This window comes from Coenobita brevimanus, chromosome 105 (assembly GCF_032717465.1).
Source record: "Coenobita brevimanus isolate Jiangsu-jjx chromosome 105, ASM3271746v2, whole genome shotgun sequence".
Classification (NCBI taxonomy): domain Eukaryota; kingdom Metazoa; phylum Arthropoda; class Malacostraca; order Decapoda; family Coenobitidae; genus Coenobita; species Coenobita brevimanus.
In genome coordinates, this window is record NC_137058.1 from 26,877,266 (window position 1) to 26,893,031 (window position 15,766).

A 15,766-nucleotide genomic window follows, 5' to 3' on the forward strand; every position below is an offset into this window, starting at 1 on the left:
CACACTGTCGATCAAGCCACACCAACCAATTCACTAATTTTCTTTGTTTGGTGGCCTGCCTCCTTTACAGCAATGACCTGGGATATGATTTCACTCGATAGTTCACGGGTAGGTGCCATAACAAAGCGGCAAAAGCCAAAACACTGCGGGACACTCGGTAAAAAATGACACAAAAAGAGAGGGAGACGCGGCGGAGTTCCTCTCTCTCAGGCAACCCGTAGGCAACTGAGGCGGGAACCAACCAGCGCATAGGAAGGCCTCAGGCTACTGTGACATCATGCTAGTGCCGCAAACTTCTGGTTCAATGTTTACTACCAAAAACGGGTGATTCTTTTATGGCCATAAGTATTGCGCTCCCGGCCATAGGCACTCGATACTTCTGACGAGCACTTTACATATAACTCTCTCTTCCGCTTCTCAACTTCTTCCACGCCCCTATTTCTCATCCATTCATTGTATGCTTTCTTCCTTTGTGCCACAGCCTGTCTCACCTCTTCAGTCCACCACACTGTTCCTTGCACCCCCCTCTGTTTTCTCTTCCTCCCACACACCACATCACATGCTGCACATATTTCTTTTGTAAACATCCTGCACACACCTTCCACATCCCCCATCTGCTCCAATTCATATTTGCCCAATCTTTCCTCCACTTCTCTCTTATACTCTGCCTTTTTCTCATCCTCTTGTAACCTTTCCGCTCTCCTTGCAACTACTCCTTCCTCTCGTCTTTCCCTTCTTCTATTCCTCCATCTAACTTGGATCCTAATTCTGGCCACCACCAAGTAGTGGTCAGAAAGTCCACTCCCCCAACCTCTATAATCTCTTGCATCCATTACACATCTTCGCATCCCTTCATCCACACACACATAATCAATCATTGCCTTCCTTTCATTCAGTTCACCACCCACCCTTCTCATCACTCACCATGTATACCTGTGGATCATTTTGTGCCTGAAGAGGGTATTGGCTATCACTAACCCCCTCCCAGCACAAATGTCCACTAACGCACTGCCATTCTCATCTATCTCAGCAGGCACACCCCTCTCACCAACTATTCCATCCACCTTCACATTCCCTACTTTACCATTCATATCACCAATCAAAAACACTCTCTCATTCCTTCCAAACTTTTCCATGCACACTTCCACATTTGTCCAGAACTCTTCTCTCACTCTGCTAGCACGATCTTGCATTGGCGCATACACTCACACAATCGCCCACATTTGTATTCCAACTTTCAACTTTACCCACACAATCCTTGACCCAACTGATCCATACAGTCTTATGCTCTTCTTCCATCTTTTACTCACAACTATACATACTCCTTCCTTTGCCCTCTCATTCTCACCTACTCCTGCACATATACCCCATCCATACTCCCATTCTCTCACACTTTCTCCTCTCCATTTTGTTTCAGTCATTCCACATACATCCACTTTTGCACCCTCAAGCACCTGGACAATCTCTCTCTCTTTCACCTCATCATTCGCTCCTCTTACATTCCATGTAGCCATTACCAAGTCCTTTGTTCGGTCGTTGGTCATCATCGTTTGGTCAGTCCTTGTCCGAGGCTTCTTGTTTTTGTTTTTTTTTGTTAGTTGTTTTCCGAGGAGGGGCACTAACCCCTCCGCCAACCCTATTAGTTGCCTTTTACGACAAGCAGGGATACTGGGGGAGTATTCTTGAAAAAAAACCCTACCCCCAGGAGGTAATGTTTCTGATTTATGAAAATGATATAGTAGACGGAGTGAACAGTTATGCAAGTCTGTTTGCTGATGATGTAAAGATCTTGAGGAAGGTAGAGGTTGAGGAGGATTGTACAATGATGCAGGAGGATCTGGATAGGATACATGATTGGAGCCCGATGTAGGAAATGAAATTTAATGTAAAGAAATGTAAAATATTGGAAATGGGTAAAAGTACAGAGGCCATCACTGACTTATTTGATGGGTAATGAACCAATCACAAAAGCAAAAGAAGAGAAAGATTTGGGAGTGCTGGTACAGGACAGTTTGTCACCTGAAAAACATATTAACAAGAAAGTTAGAGAGACGTATAAACTCTTGACTAACATAAGAGTAGCATTTCATTATATGGATGAGATGATGAAAAAATTGGTAGTGGCCATGATCTGCCCCACATTAGAATATGCAGCGGTAGTGTGGTGCCCACACAAAAAGAAAGATATAAACAAGACAGAGAGAATACAAAGAACAGCAACCAAGATGGTCCCTGGTCTGGCAGATCTGTCATACAAAGAGAGGCTGGAAAAGCTGGATTTCCCTTCCTTATAGGAAAGAAGAAAGAGGGGAGACATGATTGCAGAGTTCAGGACCATGATAGGAGTAGATAAAATTGACCAAGAAGATCTGTTTGTATGGGATAAGAAAGTAACAACAGGACATGGAAAGAAACTGAAGAAGTCAAGCTGCTTGAAGGATATCAAGGAGTATTGTTTTCCTTCCAAAGGTATTGACCTGTAGAATAGCCTGGACAAAGAGATCATCCAGTCTAAAATCTTAATGAGTTTAAAGCTAAATTTGACTTATTGAGAAACAGAGACGCGATCCCACGAGCGTAGCTCATTTCCTGTATATCACAATTAGGTATATTAGGTAAATACATAAGTATTTGGAATGCCTTAGATGAAGAGGTGGTGCAGGAGAAAAACATTCATGTGTGTAAAAGCAGCCTAGATAAATGTGGATATGGAGACAGGACAACACGAGCACTGCTCAGTTCCTGCATACTACAAATGGGTAAATACAAATAGGTAAATACACACACACACACACACACACTACTCGCCAGCTCAGTGGTAGCACTCTCGCCTAGCATCTGCTAAGACGGGTTCGCACCGTGCTTGGGATGTCCCCCTTGGGCAAGAGGATGTGTGTGCGTGTGTGAAGGTCAAGGTTTTGCCTTTAGATCAAACTATGTGAGCTCTCAGCTCTCTACCGGGAGGGTAAAAAGCTGATGATCACAACCATCACGTGATCCTAACCGACCCAGTGAATTACACAAGGGATGGAAAGGAACTCCCCGAGGGGGAGATCAACAGGTAGAAGAGAAGCGACTCTCAAATGGCTGATTCACCAAGCACACACATACTGTTCCTAATGCAAATGACAGATGGACCAAAAAGACAACTCTGACTGAAGGACACTCCAAGGAAACTCTGAAGTGTCAGTCAGGATGTGCCAAATGAGGTGAGACAACCTCTACGATGGGCACGCAGCACCCGTCTAGCGACAAACTCTCATCCCTTTTCTGTCCAACTCTCTAATGCAAGAGTTAACCATTACTCCCAGTCCTTCATTTAAGCAACATGTTAACTCTGGATCTGTCTCCCTCTGTCTGTATTTCCTACTTCCTATGATCTCCAGTATTTAAAACGCAGTGTGTCCAGGCATCTCAAAATGAACAGATCTTGAATTTGGCTCTCTTTTGTATTTTTTTTTTTTTTTTTCCTTGGAAGGAACAGTTTGCAGGCTCCTGGCCTTTGGTTCCTTTTTCCTTGCATGAAGGAAAAAAAAAAAAAAAATTGATAAAAGTTTCAAAAGGCCAGAATAAAGAGGGCGTGATGAAACAATAGCAGACAGTACAAGCACTTGCACTAAGATAAAAATATAACCAAGACAACTGCTGAAGTGCCTGCAAAATGCAACTGTGCTGGAACATACATCATCATCCTGGAGGAAAGCCACTAGACGGAAACTTCCTTGCCACAAATTTTCATCTAAGATTCCCTTCCTTGTCAAGCAATTTTAAGAGTTCAGGAAGCCTATCTTCTGGCCAACATGGGATACATATACAGTACGTATTTCTGCCCAGTTATGGGATACATATATGTATTTCTGAGTCACTAAATGCTGACAGGCAAGTAAATCATTTGGAGTTGTAATGTTAAAGCAGGTGTTTATTCCTCAGATATGTCCTGCACTGCCAGTGTTGAGTCTCAACATATTATTGTAATATTATTAACAGTATGTTTATGATGGATATTTGTTTTCAAATATTCATAATGTGTCAAGATCAATATTATTTGTACTTTATAAGTACAGTATTACAGATATTCCGTATAGATTATCCATACTTCTAATATTATGTTTATTCATTAATAATTACTACATCAAAAATAACACCCATAACCAATATTAATTTTCATACTTTCTACCTTCACTTACCTCATGCAACCTGGTCTGGCTCCCTCGAAGGAATGGCACGCATCAAACAAGTTGCGATTGAGATGGAGGCTTATGTCTGCTTGAAGGCACTCGGGAAACATGCTCATAACCGCCCCCATGTCAATGCCGTTAGTGTACGACCAGGCGTGCTATGAGGGAGGGTGCAGGGTGACAGACAGTTTAAGGGAAGGGGAGAGGGAATATGTGGGGAGGGAGAGGGGAAGAAAAATAGGGGAGGTGAGATGGAGGCAGAAAGGAAAGTGGGATGAAGAAAGTGGATATAGGGGAGTGGTTTAGGACAAGGACACAGTGGTTAGGGTATAAAAAGTAATGGATGGGAAGAGGGGAAAAAACAACAGTTGCCAAGGAAGACAGTAAATACAGTAATTGTGGGTGAAGATATAAAAGCCAAAACAGTTATATGGATGGGAGAAATTAACAGGGTGGGTAAGAGCCGAGTGGTGAGGGGACAGAGAATACTAAGTGGATAAGAACAAAATACCAATAAGCGTGGGAGACAAAAATACATGGAAAATGAAACACAAGAGGAAGAGGGATAATCAGAGAAAGTACAATGCAGAAAACATATTGGGATACAGGAAGATGAAAAGAAATTAGACATACCAAACAAATGCATTTAAACAATCACTGAGATTGAACAGGGCAATCACGGAAGGAAGGAGGAATGGCAATGAGAAGGGAGAAAAAGGATGAATGTACCGGAGGAAGGATGAAGATCCTGGACAAGGTGGCAGAAAAGGGGTGAGGACAAGAGGAAGAACACACCAAATTCACATAAATACCCCCATCCCAACCCCTGTACCCAAAATCCCAAGCCCAGCTGATGTCCAAAACCACCACAGACGCGTGGAGAAGCCAATAACCTACCGTAAGCATCCTGGACTCGCTCCTTCAAAAGCTGAACAGGACTGAACAAGTTGCCGGTTCAGATGCAAGCAGATGTCAGCCTGAAGACAATCTGGGAAGCCCTTTAGCACCATGTTCATATCGATGCCATTTGTGTATGTCCATGCGTGCTGGGAGGGAGGAAGAGAAACATAGGGACTGGGTGACACCTTGCAGGCTGGAGGTGTTTTGGGGGTGAGAGGAAACGGATAAGGAGAGAGGGGAAACAGAAGGAAGAAACAGACAGAAAGGAAGAGGGAAAGAAGGGAATGTCCATGCATGCTGGGAGGCAAGAAGAGAAACACAGGGACTTGGTGACACCTTGCAAGCTGAAGGTGCTTTTTGGGTGGGAAGAAAAGTAAATATCATCGGAAAATAGGAAAGAAGTAAAGAAGTGGACATGAGAATGAGAAATAAAAGAGAGGAGAGAAAGGACAGTAGTACAGAAATGGACAAAAGGGAGGAAAGTAGGGAAAAGGCAGAGGGGTTAGGAAGGGAAGAGGAGAACAGAGGGGAAAAGAGGAGGGAGGAGACAGAGAAAAAATGGGGATGCAGAAAGAAAGGAAAGTGGGTTCATGTGTGGTGGGAAAAGGGGAAGAAAACCCAGGGATTAGGTGACACCATGCAAGCTGTGGGCATTTGTTTAGGGGTGAGAAGGAGGCTAGAGGAATGGAAACATGGCGAGAGAAAAGGGAATGTGAAAGAACCGCAGAGAAGAGTGGATGAGAAAAATAAGACAGGGGAAAGGAGACAGATGAAAAAAGGAGACTGAGAGACGGGAAAGTAGGACAGAGTGGAGGTAAAGAAGGGTATGTCTGTGTGTGCTAGGAGGGAGGAGGAAAACACACGGACTGGGTGTCATCTTGCAGGCTGGAGGTAGAGGCTGAGAGAGAGAGAGAGAGAGAGAGAGAAAGAGACAGAGAGACAGACAGAGAGACAGACAGACAGACAGACAGAGAGAAATATACAGTAAAAGTCCCATTATTCGGCAGCTGATTATTTGGTAGATCCGACATTTCGGCAGTTTTGAGAAATAGTCCCATTTACAAAAATCTTTGTTCGGCAGATGTCTGGAATCATCTCGGCAGTCCAGGAAGTGTTATCTGTGACTTGTAGGCCTAATGTTTCATTACACTTCTGTATGTTCACCAATTTCTATATTTTTTCAGACTCAGGTATAGTATTATATTGATTACAATACCGGATAGTATCATACAGTACAGTAACCACCCCCTCCAAATTAGCGAGGGATACGTTCCAAGCCCCCTCGCTAATTCTTGAAATTCGTTCATTCTTGACGCATTCCTGAAAGTGTCATTTACTGGTAATTGCGTAGCCCATGAACCACTGATATTGTAATACATTACCCATAAATAATGGAGCTTGTTAAATTAGTTTCCCCATTGTTTTTAGCTGTACGGCTGTGACAGCTCTAGTATTTTTATTCCTCAGCATAATGGAGGAAGGGACTGTCCTGTTTAACTAAACCTAATCTAACCGAGTTTAACTGTACCTAATAATTTAACCATACCTAACCTAACCTAAAGTCAGAAAAATACTTAAAAATAAACTGGAGGAATATGAATTGCTAAGGTCTCTCTGATGAAAGTTAAACGTACATTTAGCGCTCATTCTTTTTTTCGTTTTTGTGTTTAATGTGAAAGAGAGTACTGATGCAAACAGTAATATATCCCATTAACCCCTTAATAGCCTCCGGCACTGAACAACCCTTTACAGTACCGATGTCAGTGATATCAAGTCAGTGTGAGCTATAAAGAAAATTGAACAATTATGGGGAGGGAACGAAGGTCACTGGTACGTTTACATGACTCTGTGCTAAGATTCCAAGCAGTCAGGCAGTAGGTTAATCTCAGAAGTTTTCGCCCATTTGGTAAATGCCCCGTAACTTTATAAGTTTTTCCGTGACTCATAGCGAATCATAGCATGGGTTTGGAAAGCTAAATAACATTGCTAGATGAGCCAGACGATTATCTTCACGTCTTTAAGAAAAACAAATTGATAGAAGAATGGAAGAAACTTACTCTACGTACTCAGAGGGATTAAATTTCTTCCATTTTCTTAAAGATGTGAAGATAATCATCTGGCGTACCTAAGAATGTGTTATTTAGTTTCCTAAACCCATGCTATGATTCACGGGAGAAGTTACAAAGTTACAGTGCATTTACCAAATGGGCGAAAACATCTGAGATTAACCGACCCTCTGACTGCTTGGAATCGTATCGTAGAGTCGTGTAAACATGCCAGTGACCTTCGTTCCCTTCCCATAATTGTTCACAGTTTTTTACTGTAATGGGTTGTTCAATGCCGGAGGTTATTAAGGGGTTAATGGAATACATTACTGTTTCCATCAATACTCTCCCTTTCACATGTAAACAAAAAAAACGAAGAAAAGAATGAATGCTAAATGTACGATTAACTTTCATCAGAAAGACCTTACCAATTCATATTCCTTCACTTTATTTTATGCAATTTTCCGAATATTTTATTTTGTGTTTGGAAAAAATACCGTATACAGCACTCACTCCAAACATATTTGTAATAACATAAGTAGTGATGAGTTCACCAGTACAAGTGATGTACTGAGCTGGTAGGTAATGTTACCTATCATTTCGGCCATCCAGGAAGTGTTATCTGACTTGTATGCCTACTGTGTCATTACACTTGTATATGTTCACTAATTTATATGTGTGTATATATATATATATATATATATATATCAGATTCAGGTACAGTACTGTATTGATTGCAGTATTGTACAGTATACTCTCTCCAAACAGTTGTAATACCATAAGTGGTGATGACAGTGTTCACCAATATATTTAAGGTACTGAGTGGGTAGGTTTTTTATTATTCGGTAAATCCAATATCTCGGCATCATCCTGGTCCCATTGATGCCGAATAATGGGACTATTACTGTATATATATATATATATATATATATATATATATATATATATATATATATATATATATATATATATATATATATATATATATATATATATATATATATATATATATATATATATATATATATATATATACGTATATATATATATATATATATATATATATATATATATATATATATATATATATATATATATATATATATATATATATATATATATATATATATATATATATATATATATATATATATATATATATATATATATGAGACAAGAAGAAAACAGGAAAAGAGGGAAAGCAAGGGATGGGGAGACAGAAGGAAAGGAGAAAAAAAAAGAGGACTTCTGGGAAAGAAACAAAAAAGACTGAAAAGGTGGCCAGAAAGAAGGGAAATGAAACAATCTGTGAAAGGAACCACAAGGACTGAAAAACTGGTAGGGCAGAGGGAACTGAAACAGATACCAAAGTAAGGTGAAACAAGAAGAGGGCATGACAGAAGACAGGACGATGAGAGAAGAGAGTGTACAGCATAAGGAAGGAAAGGAAGAGCAGTAATATGAATGGAAAGGAAAAAATATATGGAAGGGGAATGAAGGTGGGCTTGAAGATTAATGAGGAGTGAAAAGTGAAGGATGTAACATGGAACGAAAAGAAAAGATGGGTGGAAATGAAAGCAAATGGGGAATAAACAATTCAAGGCGATATGAAACAATTAAGGAAAAACACAAAAAATGATTTTAAAAATGAAAGGAAAGTGAGGTGAAATGATTATGAAAAAACACACACAATGCTTAATATGAGAACTATATGATCAAGGCTGGAAAAAGTACTCATCAACAATGAATGGTGGTGTATTTATAACAAGCTCTATTAATGCCATAAAACACTATGTACAGCATCATCATCATCATCATTTTTCCTGTGCTGACTTGCTGTAGGGAGATTTAAAACATTTTTTCTTTTTTGGGTGGGGGAATACAAATCAAAAGATAGGAAAATCCAGGTACCAACAGCAACAAAAGTCCTGTCACTTCTGTTTTTCTCTCCATGGACTTTGAAAATCTCTTGAATCCAAAGCAACTGACACCGACGAGAATGATCTGTGGCCAGTGTCAACTGCTGCAGACTCACAGGATGAACTTTCAAAGTACCTGGAGAAAAAGGAAGGAGAGGTGATACGGCTTTTGTTGATGACAGTACACTCTGCCTTCTTCCTGTGATGCAGTGGTATGCGGCCACTTGCAAGACTAATGCTGGGCAGAAGGGCTGCCATATCAATGAACTAATAGTGCTAAGCAATATATATAAATATCTGACAACCAAATGAGGAGAAGGTTCAGCTTCCACAACAAATTTATATACTATTAAAGTTAAATGTCTAATGCAAGGCAAACGTATTTCAAGTAACCATCAAAACAAAGCTTAATGTGATAGAACTGCAAAATTAAAACAAACTCAACATTTTTTCACCACCACACAATGCTGGTCAGTACATTTCCTCTAAACAAGTATATAAAATGAAAAATATAAAAGGAACATGAGGAGTATTATCCAATACAACTGAAGATTACGATTATAATTAATTTAAAAAATTCAAAGAAAAATATTTATACCTATCAAAAAAAAAGGCCAAAAATCTTGGAAGTTCATCAGAAATAGAATTATATTTCAAAAAGATAACCATACATCTCAGCTGTGTGTACAAGACACTAAGAGATAAAAGTCAGTAACCTGGAAAATGTAAACCAAGTGATGCAACTTGTAAAGTACTAAGATCTCGAGAGGAATACACTATTCAGCAATTACACTAACATACAACAATGGTACAGTACACTTAACAACAGGGAATAATGTACCCCCAAAAGCTGAAGAATGGGAACTACAAAGTTCTACTGTTCTCAAGCTGAAAAAATGGGATTTAGCATATCCATAAACCAGTGTTTCCTGTCGGGGATCGGGAATGTATAAGAAGGTGACACTGGCCATCATCATCACAAAATGATACACAGAACCAGTGACAGTGAGAGGATCATTACAGTGAGCTTACTTTCACCTGACACAACCGGGCCAATCCCACAACTTACATAATGAGTGACGGTTGCTTGAAATTTTATGTGCCTTAGTAATGTGATAAGAAATCTCCTTGGTTACTAGTCCAATTAACCTTCCAATCAGACAACATCTGGCCATCAACTGCACTGAAAGACTGAAGGACCAATTTGACAAGTAATAAGGGAGACACATTCCTACCTCATAATAAAAGTCCATCAAATTTCATGCAACCATGACTTAGTACAGTATTCACAATGTGGGAGTGGCCTAGTTTTGTTCAGGCGAAAACACCATCCACTCACTCGATGTAGTGCTGCTCTCAGGTGTCTGCCCTTTCCTCTTCTCCATCCTTCTTCCCTTCCATCCTCATCTGTCTTCTTTCCTTCATTCTTTCCTCATCCTTCTGCCTCCGGGGGACTTTACACTCTCACTTGTCTTTCCTTCCTTCATTCTTTCCTCTTCCTTCTGCCTGTAGGTGACTCTAAGTGACAAGCCAAATGGTTTCCTGTACATCAGGAAACCATTTACTACGGTGGGTGGTAACCACATAACCAAATTTTGGCGCGTGGTGGTTAAGTGGTAATTATTGCACTCCAATCAGATTGAGCTGGTGAAGGTTAATATCCAAGGGGTGGTTGGGGTTTATTGCTCATGTAATACCACTCAGGGATGAGTGAGACTGGTCACTCTCATCTTAAACGTCAGGACCAAATGCCTAGTCCCAGGCTCCTATGCTCCTCATGGGGCAAACATAGGATTGGATGATGGATGGATGAAAACAAACTGGCTATCACTGCACTTGTGTGAAGTAGTAAATGGCAACAGCTCATGCCACCTTCCTCACATACTTCAATCCAGTGGCATTTTTACATTTACTTCTGATATCTCCAGAAAATTTTATTCAATATAAGACAAACCTGAAGTTGTGAAGTTGTTATTGAGGGCTGTCTCTAAGTCCTCCAGTAAAAAAAAAATCCCTCAAAAGCCGAAGAAAACTGTCTGTCAGTACCAAGAATAAAATGAAAAATGCATCACTGGAAAGAAAAAAAGGAGGGATTACATGACAAATGACTGACTACGTGCAAAGAGTATATTTACTGCAACACTTAAACGACACATAATTATCAGTAATTCAACTTTAATATTAAAGCAAAATACAGAAAACTTCTATGATCTATATGTATGACCATAACAGATATGCTGCACACAGTAGGCACACACAGTACCATAAGAAGAATTATATATGGCAACAAATACACAGAAAAGCATGATGAACGAGGTGAAGGAAAATAATAGACTGAAAATGACAAATGACTGATTAAAGGTTATAAGTCATGAGTAAGAACAGAGGCAGAGAGGTAAGAAAGACAAAGACATCAGGGATACAAGAGCAAGAAGCAGTTAAAAGTAACTAGGAATACAAGAGGAAGAAGCTGATAAAAGTAACTACGAATACTGGAGGAAGATAATAAAAGTAACAATGATAAAAAAAATTAGGAATGTAAGAGGAAGAAACCAGTAAAAGCCATGAGGAATACAAGAGGAAGAAACTGATAAAAGCCAAGGAATACAAGAAGAAGGATTTGACAGAAGGATAAAGATGGTTCTCAGCAAACCAGTGGGGAACATGCACAAGGGCAACTGATGGCTGGGGATGCAAAGGCCAAGTAGTACAGAGGAATCGCCATCTATAAATACTTCAACAATAAAATTTGCCATTTATGCATTATGCTACCAACCGAACAAAAATAAACATTAAACATGGTAACATAAACCAAATACAGTAGATGCTCAATTTAGCGAACATGGATGTAACAGAAGCCCCAAATATCAGAATTATTCTTTTCCGACATTTTTGCTTTATTTAATGCAACTTTTCTGTTAAATCAAGCATATATCCGTTAAGGAAATTCCGTACACAATAATCCATTTCTGGAGGTATTAATAATGGGTTCAGATTGCAGTGTGTAGCACTGAGAGTTAGCACAGATTGCTAGGTTTGGGTTGCCATCAAGGCTTTTGTGGAAAATAGCTCAAAATATTGGAAAATTTTGCTTTATACTGAGCCTTGGTTACAGAACTTGATTTTGCAGAAAATTTAAGATAATGGAATAGAGGTTGGCTGAATTAGTTCGTTAATTTGAGCATCTAATGTACTGTAAATGGCTTTCAGTAAGCAAAGCCAACCGAACAATAATAAAGCACTGAACATGGTAACATAAGCCAAATAAATGGTTTTCAGTATGCAGAAGGCAGCAAATCAGGGGAGAAACTGTCTACACACAGTTATTATCATGAAAAAGTTTGCCAACCATCCCCTGCTAGTATTGAGTCCTGCCTTCACAGTTCTCATTCCTTCCTAAACATCAGAAACCAGTCTTCCACTTCATAGTCTTTTGTTGTGGCTTCATACTGCTGTCATAAAACACCTTCCAGTCACAACTGGCAGGGTAGTGTTGGTGAACTTTGGATCATGACAGTACACACCCCCTACGATTTCTTTCTTCGTGACATCAACACCATACTTTACAGTCATTTCCCACATACCCCATTACACATTTTTTCAGTCAGTGTCCATGTATGTAACTATGCTATTAGTACAGCTGGGGAAGAAAACTGGCCAGTATTTCAACTCTTCTACTTTTCACTCTCCTCTGATGGTTAATATTCTTAAGTTGTGAGAGGGTTTGTATGAGACTCTGACCACAGATAATTCTCTCTGATATAACGTGTCAAGGAGGAAACTGAAAGACATACCGTAAGAGTGAAGTAGGCACAGTGGAATAATAAAGCCAACTCTTGTCCTTTACTGTATCCTCAGAGGACTTACTTCCTGGCAGTAGGTTAACATTTTCGGTAATTTTTGGCAGCATTCTGGTTACTGAGGGAAGACTCAGGGGGAGGGGGCATAAAGGGGGGGGGGACACTGAAGGGAAAAATGAAGACTTTGGTTGGAAGGTCCATACAAAAATTATTTTTCATGTGCATCATCTGTGCACCATGATGGCGAAATATAATTACAGTGCAGATTTTTTTTTTTTTTTTTATAAATAACAGAACGGAGGAAGGAAAAACAAAAACAAGTACTGAATACCATATACAACTAAAGCTTACAGGTAATGAAGTACGAAAAACTATGTGGGCTTAAGGAATAACAAGAAAGAGAAGAAGAGGTTATCAAGCTCAAAGTCAAGAAGTGCTTGTACCTGAAACCATGCACATACAGCACAATGGCTATTCAATGTTCATACAAAATATCCAAACTACACATTTACTGACTTCCATCTGCTGGAAGTTGACTAACCAGAACATAATACTTAATAACTCTAGTTCCTTTGTTGGTGAACTGACCAAGAACCCAACACTAACAAAATGTACTTGAAGCTGCTAAGTCAATAAAGAGGCTGGAAGCAAAGATGTGTAATCCTGTAAGTGATATCTAAACTTCTAATGATGGTCACATACAAAAGGAAATATGTAAATATGACCAACAGGAATGTGCAAAGCCTGTGATTAAAGTCAGATATAAAAGTAAATACATAATAATAACCAATACGTATAAGCCATGGGTGGCCAAAGCAAGGTTCACAAGCCACATGTAGCTCTTTGTCTCATTAAGTGTGGCATGCAACACAACTGTGGCATATGTTCCTGCTGTCCATCCATTGCTCGTACAGTTGTATGTCCAGGGTGGACTATCTATAACCTTATCTTTTTCAGGGGTAATTGCACTTCGTTACAGGACTTAATGACACACTGTATAAACTCTAATGCTTGTTACTTATACCAAACAGGTTGTTATGTCATACTTCAATTTAGAACCAAGTGTGTACAATGCCTTTATGCTTAATTAAGAAACAAATGTGTGCACCAGTAACAGGAATGATAATGTTCCATATCTTGGGGCTCTCGAATATACAAAACTTCTGTGTGAAATTCTTAAACCCTGAAAGTTTGGCCACCCCTGGTATATGCAATGTGTAATGCCCAGTATATAACATTATATAAGCGGTTTGCATGGCCAACAAAATGAATATCTGACTTTGTGCTATGAACTGTGAAACAATATAAAAACAGACTGGACAAATATATTTCACTTCATTCAACCACAAGCAAGAACTGAACATAAGTAACTCGGCTTCCAAAATACATTAGCACAAGATACTAAACTTGCAATTACTGTGCAGAGATTATACTTCTACAGCTAACTAGATGCAAAGTACAAAAACAAGGTGCTTGGTAGCGAGTGCTTTAATGGATTCAGAAATTTAGGCATCGTGAATGGAAACTCTACATTTCTTAAGGCCAAAGATCAAATCAAGACTGAACTCAAACATGCCATTCCATCAGTGAAGGTGTTTTACTGCCTGTGGATATTTAAGTTTTTAAATGTGGGTGATGTCCTTTTTAATTCATTCGTGTGGCTACCCGATAATTTTGTTCAATGTAGGAAAGGCCTCTTGTATTTAAAAAGTCTATTAATCCCTTCAGCTCCATAATGTGTTTGGCTAATACAGTTGTGCTACCTCCAGACAATTCTATCCAGCTCTGGAGAGACTTCTTGTGGCCATTTGTGAGTTTTAGGATCAAGGAAATTTAAAATATCAACACTGATAACTTCATGGTACTGTGTCAGCATAAACAGTGTTCAAGTTAAATAAATATCGTGCAAAAATAACTTTGACAAAATATCAAGTGTAGTACTTACTAAACAATATTATGCTTTAATTTTACCATAAAATAAGAAAATAATAAACAGATTTTCTGACACAGTGAAAAGATGGATGGTTTTACTGAAGCATAACACTGTTCGACAAGGACTTGATATTATATCTCTAATTTTAACACTGTCTGTGCAAATATTTTCAACTTCCTTGTGGCCCTAAAACTCACAAATGGCCAATTCAAAAAGCCTCTCCAAGGTTACAAATAAAACTGTTTGGAAAAGTAGTGAAATGAAAACATCATCATCAGTTTGTGGGGATTAATGCTATACCCTGACCCTCCTGTTCAAGAGTCTGTCCTAAGTTGAGAAAATCATCGGATGGCAAGAATAAAATGAATCAGACGTCCCCGGGCTAAGTGGGACTAAAGGGGCTAAAACTCAATTCCATACGACTTGTAACTTCAGCAGTCTCTAAAAATGACATCTGATGAACATATGGGTTCCAATGGGCTTCTATACTATGACAACTTTTTCATACTATCCAAACCTTGAAGGAGTGTGTCCAAGAATCTTGTTTACCAGGTGGGTGGTCAAATGTCTTACTCCGAGCAATACCTAAGCTTCTCACAGGATAGGAAATAGTGTTCTTAAAAGCCATCAGACACTTAACTTATGATCATGGAAAACAAATGCTACATGTACTGACTTTGTATCTTATGGAGTATATCAATTTTTAATAATGTTTATTATACTGATTCTTTTAGCTAAAATGATGTACATATATAGATGAAACAATTATCAATGTATCATGAATTTTTTATATTCAAAGCAATATCATATTTGTATGAAGACATCATGAGAATAACTCCATCCCTTATATGATAGAAATTCTTAATTCTGACTTGCAAAAATCTAGTTAAATTACAAAAAGCATAATGAAGCAATAATACTGTAGCTACTTGTATAATGTACTTAGTCTACTGACTTACAAAAGGTGCTGGCTGGATACACTTCAATGATA

The 15,766-nt window shown here is 39.0% G+C and overlaps 1 protein-coding gene across 1 annotated transcript in view; it reads right to left on the reverse strand.

The window, feature by feature from the left end:
* Positions 1–15,766, reverse strand: part of sei (potassium voltage-gated channel seizure) — a 362,440-nt gene that overhangs the window by 172,982 nt on the left and 173,692 nt on the right. Inside the window, exon 11 of the mRNA XM_080285287.1 lies at positions 5,076–5,224. Within this exon, the coding sequence (XP_080141413.1) occupies positions 5,076–5,224 (149 nt within the window). The remainder of the gene's footprint in view (positions 1–5,075; positions 5,225–15,766) is intronic.